Raw genomic sequence first — 13,630 nt, 5'->3', positions numbered from 1 at the left:
ATTCCATTATGTAAATATACCACATCTTCCTAATCCACTTGTCCTTAGGCACTTAGATTGTTTCCATAGCTTGGCTATTATAAATAGTGCTGCAATGAACACAGGAGTGCATGTCTCTCTTTGAATTAGTGTTTTTGTATTCTTCAGACAGATACCAAGGAGTGAATTTGCTGGATCATAATGTAGATCTATTTTTAATATTTTGAGAAATCTTCATACTGTTTTCCATAGGAGCTGGATCAGTCTACATCCCCACCAAGAGTTATGTAAGAGGGTTAGTTTCTCTCTTCACCCTCACCAACACTAGGTCTACCTTTTTGAAATGGGCTATTCTCTCTGGTATGAGGTGGAATCTCATTGAGGTTTTTATTTACAATTCCCTGATAAGTGATGAGCATTTTCATGTGCCTGTGTGCCATCTGTATGTTTTCTCTAGAGAAGTGCACATATTGGGTGTGTGTTAATTTGTTATATTGTTGAGTTGTATGAGATTTATTTTTCTTTTTTTTTGATCTTAGATATTATCTTAGCCCCTTGTCGGAAGTATGATGTACAAATATTTTCTCCCATTTGCTAGGATGTCTTTTTTTTAAAAAATATTTTTAATGAGGTAATCTTGGGGCACCACCATCAGTTTTACCACCATAGTGCACACACCACAACTCATCATATTCTACCACCACAGACCATTGTCCTTCCTTCCCTCTTTGTTCTTTCCCTCCCCACCCCTTCCTCCCGATGTCTCACTTCAGTGGTCAGCTATCAAGGGTTAGTTTTTAAGCTTGTCTTTATCTGACTATTAATTTAGTTACTTTATATACCCATATATTAGTGACATCATCATTATTTATCTTTCTGTTTTAAAAATAGTTTCCTTGGCTGTGCAGAAACTTTTTAATTTCATGTAGTCCCATTTGTTTACTTTTGCTTTTGTTTCCCTCGTTGTTGGAGTTAAATGCCAAAAGATATCACTGAGACCAAAGTTAGTGTGTTTCACTGTTTCTTCTGTGTCTTTCATGGTTGCCAGTCTTACCTTCAAGTCTTCCATCTATTTTGAAATCATTTTTCTCTATCATATAAGACAATTGTCTAGTTTCATTATTTTGCACATGGCTGTCCAATTTTCTCAACATCAGTTGTTACATCAACTCTCCTTTCTCTATTATATACTTTTAGCTCTGTTTTTAGTAAATTAACTCAATATTCCTAAATTCTGATCTGTCTCTCCTCAGCTGAGTGAGACCATTATATTTTGCTTGTTATGCCTTCTGGACTAAATACCAGCAGGTTTGTTCTGTTATAAAACTGTGTATGGTGTAGGCATAATTGTACAATTTATCTCATTTTTGAATAATTTATGGCATAAGGCAATACTAATACCAGTTTCCATCTATGACTAAAACACATTTTTTGATAGATATTAGAAGGAGAGAGAAACAAAACAACAAATAGGAAATAGAATGTTGCCCACTGAGGGCACAGCCTGTGCTACTCTCTCTTAAACACTAGTCCTTTCCCTGATTTGCTAACATCTGTAGGTAGTTAATAATTTTAGTTGCCTGGGAAGAGGTAAAAATGTCTGGTCATAGTTGATCTTTCAATTGTGGGCATTTGGACTTTAAACTCTGGTTCCTCAAATGATTTTTGAACCTGAAAATAAAAAGACAGTTCTGGGTTCAATTCCTTGTACATAAACAGAGTCCACTGCTTTAACAAATAGTTTATTTTTACATGTGTTTATGCAATGTCCTTGAACCCCTTGTTGAAAACATTCTTTTCTCCACTGAATTGAATGCATAAATGTTACCCTCAAATTAGTTGTCTCTACATGTTTGAATCTATTTCTGGACTTCCCAGCCATGTGTCACTTAACAAATGGGATATATTCTGAGAAATGTATCATTAAGCAAATTTGTTATTGTGCGGATGCACCCTTAGTGTTGGATTTTATAAGTTTGGGGCCGTGATTAACAAAGTAAGAGACTAAGTCAAGTACAGTGGAAAATTATATTGTCAAGATTGATGCTGACTGAAATGTCATTATGTGGCTTGTGCCTAAGTATATTTTTCAACCACACAGAAAACGTGAATAACTAGTAAGTGAACAGTATGTAGCCCTCAAGTTGCTAACATTTTCTTGGGTTTGCTTTATCCCTACATCTTGGTCCTGTTTTTCCTGTGTAGCCACTCTCCTTGTCATTGTGTGGACTGCCACCAGCTTTAATCTTGCCATGTGCCAGAATCTGTGCTAGGGGATAACTATGGAACATCTCATTAAACCCGAATCTCAAGTCTATATTTCCATTTTTTAAGAAGATACTTAAGTGTAGTGATGTCTCATTCCTGATATTAAATGATAAACATTCAGTCTTTTGCTATCAAACTTGTTTATTATCATGCTTTTTTAGACATTTTTATCAAAAAAAAAAAGTTGTTCTTGTAGATTGCTGAGAGTCATTTATAAGGAAGGAATGTTAGGTTTTGGTAAATGCTTGTTATGCGGCCATAAAATGGTCATATGAATTTCCCTCAGTCACCTCATCTCCCCCTCTCATTTGTGATTATGAGGAATTACAGGGACTGATTTTTTGAAATGTTAAGCAAATAAGTATTGCTGGGATAAACTAAGTCATTTTGATTTATATTGTTGAATTTGTTTGATAAATCTTTGTCAGGAATTTTGCATCTGTGTTCATGAGGAATATTTTGTATTTTGTCACCCTTTTAATGTTTTTATTAGATATCATTAGCAGCAAAAGACTGACCCCCAAAAATGAGTTATGAGATATTTCCTAATTTTTAATTATTTGGATGAGTATATACAGAGCTGATATCACTTCTTTCTTAAATGTTTATTCAGTTTCACAACTCAGTTCATCTGGACCTAGAATTTTTTTGTGGGAATGTTTTTAAGTGCAAATTTATTTGGTATAATTTATATAGGGCTATTTTAGTTATGTTTTACTTTTTTTTTTAAAAAGATTTATTTATCCATGCATACAAGAAAACTGTTGCTTAATGTACCTCCTGGTCTGTTCTTGTCCTTCAGTTTGTATTAGACTGGTGAGTAAATGTCGTCTTTGTTAGGCTGTCTTTGTTGGAAGCATGAGTCTATGATCCTACATAGTAACTAGAAAGTTGCCCTCAAGGTTTATGATGCACTAGAGTTCTTAAACTTGGCATTCACTCCTTTAATCCGTATCAGGGCATGATCCTCTCGTTCCTTAGCATACCCTCATGGCCTTCTCCCTTAGCATACCCTCATGGCCTTCTCCCTCCCATGTCTCACAGATCAATAAGGACAATGTAGACTAGTCAAAAACACACACAAAGTACCCTATTCCAACAAGCTTTTACAGATAATTTTCTATATAACATCTGTATTCTCCATTTCTTTTGCTTCCTCATCTCATATATCTTGAATACAGAATTTCAGTGTGCATTAATTTTCTTTGCCTACCAGAGGTTAATACTTTGGAAATAATTAAAAAGCAAAGTAGATTTTGAAATCTTGTTGACTCCGGCGGCGGGCGTGGCGCGGCGTCACGGAGAGCTGCCCACGGGCTTCTTCTCGCGGAGCTTCCTCGGGCCCCAGCATGTCCGCCGCTGGCCCCGTGGCCGAGGCCGAGAAGGAGCCCGAAATGCCGGACCCCAAAGAGGAAAGTGAGGATGACGACAAGGAGGAGGACGATGAGGAGGAAGAAAAAGAAAAGAGTCTCATTGTGGAAGGCAAGAGGGAAAAGAAGAAAGTAGAAAGGTTGACAATGCAAGTCTCTTCTTTACAGAGAGAGCCATTTACAATTGCCCAAGGAAAGGGGCAAAAACTTTGTGAAATTGAAAGGATACATTTCTTTCTCAGTAAAAAGAAAACAGATGAACTTAGAAATCTGCATAAACTGCTTTACAACAGATCGGGCACAGTGTCCTCATTAAAGAAGAATGTGGGTCAGTTCAGTGGCTTTCCATTTGAAAAAGGAAGTATCCAGTATAAAAAGAAGGAAGAAATGTTGAAAAAATTTAGAAATGCCATGTTAAAGAGCATCTGCGAAGTTCTTGATTTGGAGCGATCAGGTGTAAATAGTGAATTGGTGAAGAGGATCTTGAAATTCTTAATGCATCCAAACCCTTCTGGCAAACCATTACCAAAATCTAAAAAAACTTCTAGCAAAAGCAACAAAAAGGAATGGAACAGTTCTGGAATGGCAAGGAAAACTAAACGAACCAAATGTCCTGAAATTTTGTCAGATGAATCTAGCAGTGATGAAGATGAAGAGAAAACCAAGGAAGAGTCTTCAGATGATGAAGATAAAGAAAGTGAAGAGGAGCCACCAAAAAAGACATCTAAAAAGGAGACACCTAAACAGAAAGCCACTCCAAAAAGTAAAAAAAATCTGTAAAAACTGCTAATGTAAAGAAGGCGGAGAGCAGCACCACCAAGAAGAATCAAAACAGTTCCAAAAAAGAAAGTGAATCTGAGGATAGTTCAGATGATGAGCCTTTAATTAAAAATTGAAGAAACCTCCTACAGAAGAAGAGTTGAAAGAAACAGTAAAGAAATTACTGGCCAATGCTAACTTGGAGGAAGTCACAATGAAGCAGATTTGCAAAGAGGTTTATGAAAATTATCCTGCCTATGATTTAACTGAAAGAAAAGATTTCATAAAAACAACTGTTAAAGAGCTAATTTCTTGAGAGAGAGGATAGATGACTGTTCCGTGAATTTAAGGATCTGATTTATACCATTATACCAGCAGAGAGAATGTATTTCCTTTATTTTTTTAATTAATAAATTTTATTTTTATAGTCCCCATACAATTGCAATCCCCCCATTCTGACCCCAATCCCTCCCCTCCCGCCCCCCACCCCCCAAAAAGTGTCTCTGGTTCATAGTTTTTGTTGATTTTGATTTTCAATTTCTTATAGTTATTCATTTTCCTGGTCCCTTATTTAAGTATTCTAGATTCCTGCTATGAGTGAGACCATCCGGTATTTTTCTTTTTCTTTTTGGCTTATTTCACTGAGCATGATCCCTTCCAGCGCCATCCATGTAGCTGCAAATTGCATGTGTTTATCTTTTGTTGAATGCTGAGTAATATTCCATGGTATATATGTACCACATCTTCTTGATCCAGTCATCTATTTTTGGGCATTTGGGCTGTTTCCAAAGCTTAGCTATTGTAAATAGTGCTGCTATAAACATAGGGGTGCAGGTGTTCTTTGGAATTGATGTTTCTGTGTTCTTTGGGTAAATACCTAGGAGTGGAATTGCTGGATCCTGTGGAAGCTCTATGTTTAGTAGGTCCAGAAATCTCCACACAGCTCTCCATAGTGGTTGGACCAGTTTGCACTCCCACCAACAGTGCAGAAGAGTTCCTTTTTCTCCACAACCTCGCCAACATTTGTTGTTGCTAGTTTTTTTTAATATGTGCCATTCTCACTGGTGTAAGATGGTATCTCATGGTAGTTTTGATTTGCATTTCCCTGATTGCAAGTGATGTTGAACATTTTTTCATATGCCTGTTGGCCATTCGCATTTCCTCTTCAGAGAAGTTTCTTTTTAGCTCCTCTGTCCATTTTTTTACTGGATTTTTTTCTTTGTTTTTGTTGAGTCTCATCAGCTCTTTGCAGATTTTTGTATTCAGTCCTTTATCATTAGTGTTGTGTGCAAAAATTTTCTCCCAGTTGGTGGGGTTTCTCTTTGTTTTTGTTATTGTCTCTTTTGCTGTGCAGAAGCTCTTTAATTTGATGTAGTCCCAGCTGTTTATCTTTGCCTTCACTATCACTGCTTTGGGTGATGTGTCTGTAAGATGTCTTTGATATGCAAATCACGTAGTGTTTCGCCTATATTTCCTTCTATGTATTTTATGGTTTCAGGTCTTATGTCTAGTTCTTTAATCCATTTTGAGTTGATTTTTGTATATGGTGTGAGGTAGTGGTCAAGCTTCATTCTTTTTTTTTTTTTTTAAATAAGTAAGATTTTTCTTTTTTTTTTCCTTTTTTAAAGATTTATTTATTTATTTATACAAGCACTGGGTACAGTCAGAAGCACAGGAGGGTGAGAGAATTCACCAGAGCGAGAGTGGGGAGCAGAGCAGGCAGAAGGACCGAAGCACACTGCTGAGGGAAGCAGCGGGTGGCAGGAGAGGTCTGCGCGCCATGTGGGACCCTCCTCCGGTGGCCGGGGAGCAGCCAGGGATCGAACAGGTGCCGCAGAGGCTGCGGTCAGCTTCTCAACCCAGCGCTCAACCGCTGCGCCACCGGGGAGGCCAAGCTTCATTCTTTTGCATGTAGAGACCCAGTTTTCCCAGCACCATTTATTGAACAAACTTTCTTTGCTCCAATGCATAGTCTTTGCTCCTTTGTCAAATATTAGTTGACCATAAATCGTGGGTTTATTTCTGGATTTTCTATTCGATTCCATTGGTCTGTATGTCTGTTCTTGTTCCAATACCATGCAGTTTTGATGATTGTGGCTTTGTAGTAGAGTTTGAAGTCTGGGAGTGTGATGCCTCCATTCCCTTCTTTTTTTTTCAGGAGAGCTTTGGCTATTCGGGGTTTTTTGTGATTCCATATGAATTTCATCAATAATTGTTCTATTTCTTTGAAGAATGACATTGAAATTTTGATTGGAATAGCATTGAATCTGTATATTGCTTTTGGTAGGATGGCCATTTTAATAATGTTTATTCTCCCAATCCATGAGCAGGGGATGTCTTTCCATTTCTTTGTGTCTTCTTCTATTTCTTTTAACAGTGTTTTATAGTTTTCTTTGTATAGGTCCTTTACCTCTTTTGTTAGATTTATTCCCAAATATTTGATTTTTTTTTTGTTTCAATAATAAAAGGGATGTTTTTTTTGATTTCTTCTTCTTAGATTTATTGTTTGTATATACGAAGGCTACTGACTTTTGCGTGTTGATTTTGTATCCTGCCACTTTACTGTACTGATTGATGAGTTGAATTAGTTTTTCTGTGGAGTTTTTGGGGTTCTCTATGTATATTATCATATCATCTGCAAAGAGTGATAGTTTGACTTCTTCTTTTCCTATTTGGATTCCTTGGATGTCTTTCTCTTGTCTTATTGCTCTGGCTAGGACTTCCAGTATTATATTGAAAAGCAGTGGTGAAAGTGGACATCCTTGTCTTGTTCCCGATCTTAATGGAATTGCTTTCAGCTTTTCACCATTGAGAATGATACTGGCTGTTGGCTTGTCATATATGGCCTTTATGATGTTGAGGTACGTTCCTTGTATCCCAAGAATTTCAAGGGCTTTTATCATGAATGGGTGTTGCACTTTGTCGAAAGCTTTCTCAGCATCTATTGATATTATCATATGGTTTTTATATTTCTTTTTGTTGATGTGTTGGATAACGTTGATTGATTTTCGGATGTTGAACCATCCTTGTGTCCCTGGAATGAATCCTACTTGGTCGTGGTGAATTACCTTATGGATACACTGTTGGATTCTGATAGCTAAAATTTTATTGAGGATTTTTGCATCAGTGTTCATTAGGGAGATTGGCCTATAGTTTTCTTTTTTTGTGTTGTCCTTGTTCGGTTTTTGTATTATTGTAATGTTGGCTTCATAAAACGTGTTAGGTATTATACCTTCCTTCTCAATTTTTTGGAAGAGTTTGTGAAGGATAGGCACCAATTCGTCTCTGAATGTTTGGTAGAATTCATTTGTAAATCCATCAGGTCCTGGGCTTTTGTTTTTGGGGAGGTTTTTGATTACCATTTCAATTTCGCTAATTGTAATTGGTCTGTTTAGGTGTTCTATTTCTTCTTTATTTAGCTTTGGGTGATTGTAGAATTATAGGAATTTGTCCATCTCCTCTAGATTGTTGAACTTGTTTCCATATAACTGTTCATAGTAGTTATTAATTATTCTTTTGATTTCTGCTGTGTCCGTTGTGATTTCTCCTCTTTCATTTATTATCCTATTTATTTGTGCTTTCTCCCTTTTTGCCCTTTTGAGCCTGGCTAGGGGTTTATCTATTTCATTTATTTTTTCAAAGAACCAGCTCTTGGTTTCATTGATCTTTTGGACTGTTTTTTTAGTTTCGATTTCATTTATTTCTGCTTTGGCTTTATTATTTCTTTTCTTCTACTGGTTTTGGGGTTTTTTTGTTGTTCTTTTTCTAGATCTTTGAGCTTCGAGATTAGGTTGTTTCTTTGAGTTCTTTCTTGTTTCTTGATGTGAGCATCTATTGCTATATATTTTCCTCTTATTACTGCTTTTGCTGCATCCCATACATTTAGGAAATTGGTGTCCTCCTTGTCGTTCAATTCAAAGAATTTTTTAATTTCTTCTTTTATCTTCTCGTTAGTCCAGTGGACTTCCAGTAGTGTGGGTTTCAATCTCCACGAGGTAGGAGAGTACCTTGCCTTCTTATTATGGTTTATTTCTAGTTTGATGCCTTCATGGTCAGAAAAGATGGTTGGTATGATTTCAATCTTGGTGTATCTGTTGATGTTTGTCTTGATCCCCAGTATATGATCGATCCTAGAGAATGATCCATGTGTGCTTGAGAAAAATGTATACTCAGATTTTTTTGGGTTTAGTGTTCTATATATGTCTGTTAAGCCCAAGCACTCTAGATCCTTATTTAGAGCTTTAGTGTCTTTACTTATTTTTTGTCTTGTTGATCTATCCATTGTTGATAGTGGTGTGTTGAAGTCTCCCACTATGTATGTGTTTTCTCTGATGTCTGTTCAGAGATGCCAATAGTTGTCTGATATATTTTGGTGCTCCTTCGTTTGGTGAATATATGTTAATGAGTGTTATTTCTTCTTGAAGTATTGTCCCCTTGATCATAATGTAATGACCACTGGGGTCTCTTTTTATCTTTTTAAGTTTGAAATCTGTTTTATCTGATAAGAGTATAGCTGTTCCTGCCTTCTTTTTTGGTCCATTTGCTTGTAGAATTGTTTTCCATCCTTTAACTTTGAGTCTATTTTTATCTTTTGCAGCTAAATGTGTTTCTTGGAGACAGCAAAAGGTTGGGTTTTGTTTCTTAATGCAGCCTGCAACTCTGTGTCTTTTATTGGAGAGTTTAGTCCATTTACATTTAGAGTTAGTATTGATATGTTAGCATCTGTATTTGCCATTGTGTTTGTCTTTCCTTTGATTTTATCTATTTATCCTTTTAATAACTTTCTTTGGCCTTCTTTTGTTGTTATTCGTCCCTCTGAGGTTCTGGCTTTAGGATTCCTTGTAGTATTTTTTGGAGTGGGGGTTTAGTTGTAATAAAATTTCAGAGTTTCTGTTTGTCTGGGAAGGTCCTTATTCTTCCTTCAAAGAGGAAGGAGAGCTTTGCGGGATATAGTATTCTTGGTTGGCATCTGTTTTCTTGCAGTCTGTTGACTATGTCCCTCCACTCTCTCCTTGCCCGTAGTGTTTCTTCAGAGAAGTCTGATGTCAGTCTGATTGGTTTCCCTTTGAATGTTATCTGTTTCTTCCCTCTTGTTAGTTTCATTATTTTTTCCTTGTCCTGGATTCTTGGGAGATTTACTATTATGTGTCTTGCTGTATTTTTCCTTTCGTCATGGAAGTTTGGTGTTCTTCTTGCTTCTTGTATATCAATTTTCAGCTCCTTCTTCACATTTGGGAAATTCTCTTCAATTATCTCCTGGAATATTTTCTCTGTTCCTACATCTCTCTCCTCTCCCTCTGGGATTCCTATAACTCTTATATTTCCTTTCCTCATGGAGTCAGATAGTTCCCGAAGTCTTTCTTCAGTCTTTTTCCTTCGTACTTCTCCTTCCTTTTCTGTTTTAGTTCTTTTTATTTCTGTGTCTTCAAGAGTACTTATTTGTTCTTCCATTTCATCTATTCTGCTTTCATTGCTTTTCCCAGAGTTCTTTAGCGTCTCCATTAATTCTTTGATCTCCTGCATTTCTTTTACTTCCCTCTTTAGGGACTCAATTTCATTCTTCTGGTCATTAATTATTTTCCCCTTATCATTGTTTTCCTTTATGACTTCTGTCAGTTTTCTAATCACAGCAATTTTAAATTCTCTATCTGGAAGGCTCAGAAGTTCTTCCAAGTTACTGTCGTTGCAATCTGGTAGATGGTTTTCTTTTTGCGGTGTGCTTTTTTGCTGAGGAGTTGCTGGGTTGCATGTGGTTTTTCTACTCCCTACTGCCTGTTTTCTAATTTGCCGTATTCCTTGTGACACTGTGTTGCTGGTACTGGCCGGCATCTTGGGCGACCTTCCCAGCTCACCACTGGCTCCTCTGGGGAACTTCTGCTGGGTTCACAAATCTCCAGCAAAGAAAGGTCCCTCTGTCTCCTCGGTGAGCCTTCTGCTGGGTTCACACAGTCTCCAGCAAGAAAGGTCCCTGCTGCAAAATTCCAGTGCAGGGGACGCGCTCCCCTGCACGCCTGGTCTGCCCCAGCGGTGGTTGCTGCTCTCCTCTGGGCTGGAACTGCAGGCTAGAAGGTGCCCGGCATGGGCAAGCCTCCCAGCTTACCTCTGTCTCCTCCGTGAGCCTTCTGCTGTGTTCACACAGTCTCCAGCAAGAAAGGTACCTGCTGCAAAATGGCGATGCGGGAATGTGCTCCCCTGCACGCCCGGTCTGCCCCAGCGGTGGGTGCTGCTCCCCTCTGGGCTGGAACTGCAGGCTAGAAGGCGCCCAGCATGGGCAAGCCTCCCAGCTTACCTCTGTCTCCTAGGTGAGCCTTCTGCTGGGTTCACACAGTCTCCAGCAAGAAAGGTCCCTGCTGCAAAATCGTATTTCCTTTTTTTAAATCTTTGCAAGCATTGTGTTGGTTGAGCTTACTGGGGACCTTTTTTATCTTGAGTGTTATGTAAATTTGAGTTTGCCTTTTAAAATTGCTTATCTATGCAGTTTTTAGTTTAAAATTTTGCATGGCAGTAATTGTTCCTTGCTTTTATAGTCATATTTTGTACATTTCAGATTTCTTTATATAAGGTCATAGATTATTGAACTGTTGTAGTTTTTAGTGCACTTAATATTAGCTAAAGACATATTTTTAATCAAGTAGTACACAAACTATTGTAACTTGGCATTTATACATGCAGAGATTATCGCAGTATTTAGTATATGAAATATTTTGAATACACAAGGCGGTGTGTTCATCATGTTTAAAATAGCTAGGCTTCAGCTGCCCAGATGACTAAATTGGAACTTTTCTCCTGCATGTGTATATATGTCAAATTGTCAGCATGTCAAAAGTGACAGATGTTATTTTTGTATTTTTAAAAACAAATTTGTTGTATATAAAGTTTTTTAATTTATTTTGTGCAGATCAATTTTTAAACTCACAGCTAGGATACCTTTACAGTTATAAACCATGACATATCAGTGTTCAGCCAGAAGGTGTGACAGACAGAGCAGCAAAAGTCAGGATTCAGTGAAGGAAACACTGACAGAACATTTCTCTGCTTTGCTTCGAAAGTGTCAATCTATAGTTTTAGTGATTAACTCTGCAACATTGTCTGTAGATAACATTTTGCATTTAAGGTAGACTAAAATCAACACATCAAAAAGTACATGTTTTTGGAGTGGGATTAAATATAAGCACATTTGGCTTATGAGAAGTGAATTGATTTTTATTAACTGCTTTTACCCATGTAAAATGCTGATGTTTATAGAAAACTTGGCCACCTTTGTAATGATAAAAGTAGCCAGTGTAATTGCAGAAGATATGTGGGCAATAATGGGTGTCTCTGACAAAATATTTCTTAAAAATGATAATATACTTGTAACATTGAAGAAATTTAATGTGTTTCTGGAATTGGGGCTGTTGGGGTTTAAATTACGGCCAATCAGGACTCTAGGTGATCAGCATACGGATGGACCACTCCTTCCTGAGCATAATTCTGTCTTTTACATTGTCTTAATCAGTTTATTAAATAATCTGAATTTTAAAATAAAACATGCAGCTTATGAGAATATTAGGCTTTTGATAAACCAGTTGGGTGCTTAAAATATCTTTGCATCATAGAACAGAAATACAAAAATGAGATAAATGTTGACTGTTAGAAATTTTCACAGGTTTGACTTGTTTCTTGATTTCAGGTTAAGACCTTAGAGTTATATTACAGACTAAGCAACTAAGAAAGAACTAGAAATTGGCCTATGATTTTAAGTACATAATTTGTTCTTATAAACCTTGTCAATAAAAGTAATAAATCAAAAAAAAAGCAAAGTATGTCACCATGTCATTAATATCTTATCAATATGCAGGTGAGTAATTGTATACATTTGTTTTGGCTTATATGAATGAAATGAAGCCAATAATTTGGTACTTACCTTCAAAAATATTTCTATTAGATGACAACACCAAGAATAGTTTTGAACATAATTTATGAGTTGATTGATGAAGAGAGAACCACTTGCACTTCTCCAAGAAACATTATCTGTTCATAAAGGAAATGATGCATCTTGAGTTACAGCTTTCATGTTTAAAAAAAAAAAGCCATAGATTGTAAATAAGTAAGAAAGTGAATACTCAGCTATATATGTAAATGTATACATGTGTATAAAGAATATATAAAAGAATATATAACTAACTTATAACTTTTGCTTGAGTACTTTAGAAAGTCTGCCTGCCTTTGTGCAAGCCTGGGAATTCTCTTCTCTGTACCAATCTGTCTTATTTTTTAAATTGTCTCACTTTAAATATGATGGGTTTTGAAATTGATCCTGTAAAGCTCTTTACTACTCCTTAGATTATAATCTCACATTACCAGTTGCTGCTATTTATTTGATGATCTTTTGGCAATATTTTATATCTACATTCCTTAGTTACCAAGTTTTAAAGATACACATTCTTAAAAGGAGGTCACTACCCAATTCAGATGCAGGCTTACTGACTGCGCTACCTATGCAGAGGATATGGAAGACCAGTATCTTGAGTTTTGCCTTCCAGAACAAAGCTGGGTAACCATACAGAAACTACAAAAGAAGACTTCTCCCCATTCCCTCAAAAATGCCTTGCAAAGACTTTTAGCTTGTGTTCTTTCCTAGGACAGTGAGCAGGCCTCATTCCCACCCATTTTTGCCTACAAATGAAAGACATATACGTGGGGTTGAGGAGCAGAAAGCCACAAAATCCTTTTCCACGTGGGTCTTGTGGACGCCATCATCTGTTAGGCCTTCTAGAGACCAAATAGAGCCATCTTCTGACATGGCTGGAAGGTCACGGACATACAGCATCCCACTGTTCCCTGAGGGGACACAATATAACAATACTGTTATCTTTTTAACACTCATCCCCTTTTAGCAATCATTTGATAACTAAATAAATCTGACTCTTTAATGAAGGTCCACACATAATACAAACAAAATTGGCCCAATAGCAATTTATTTCTTCTCACATCTAAATGGTTATGAACAATGAACAACAACTACCACTTGGGCCTGGAAGGTACCTCCTGATCAGGGCCAGTAAGGATGTTAAAGTCTACTATTGAATGTTGCTACGTAAGCAGCTTGGGTTTAATGACAGTAAAATAACCACAGTACAAGTGAAGCCAAAGTTTGTTGCTCTAGTCTGCCACAGCTAAAAACAATCTCTGCATTCCCTTTCTTTTTCCATTGCTGCTGTTTCCTTCTAAGCCATTTTCCAGCTGATATAATTATATTGATATTTGAAGTG

General features: G+C 37.0%; 2 protein-coding genes across 2 annotated transcripts in view; one reads left to right on the top strand and one right to left on the bottom strand.

Annotated features, from left to right (window-relative positions):
• Nucleotides 1-1,551: 1,551 nt before the first annotated feature.
• Nucleotides 1,552-13,630, bottom strand: part of LOC311181478 (caspase-4-like) — a gene marked incomplete at both ends in the record, with an annotated part of 37,724 nt that continues 25,645 nt past the window's right edge. Inside the window, 3 exons of the mRNA XM_084249946.1 lie at nucleotides 1,552-1,650; nucleotides 12,283-12,389; nucleotides 13,056-13,199. Of these exons, the coding sequence (XP_084106072.1) occupies nucleotides 1,552-1,650; nucleotides 12,283-12,389; nucleotides 13,056-13,199 (350 nt within the window). The remainder of the gene's footprint in view (nucleotides 1,651-12,282; nucleotides 12,390-13,055; nucleotides 13,200-13,630) is intronic.
• LOC311181925 (protein DEK-like) lies at nucleotides 3,638-4,692 on the top strand (the record flags this gene model as incomplete). The annotated part of the gene is given in 3 exon segments (XM_084250407.1): nucleotides 3,638-4,382; nucleotides 4,385-4,502; nucleotides 4,505-4,692. Coding segments are annotated over 3 exon segments (1,047 nt in total). The 5' UTR covers nucleotides 3,638-3,641.

The sequence above is a fragment of the Talpa europaea genome, assembly GCF_964194135.1.
Source record: "Talpa europaea genome assembly, chromosome: 12".
NCBI lineage: Eukaryota > Metazoa > Chordata > Mammalia > Eulipotyphla > Talpidae > Talpa > Talpa europaea.
Note: the sequence above shows the minus strand (reverse complement) of the source record. Positions and strands in the feature narration are given on the sequence as shown.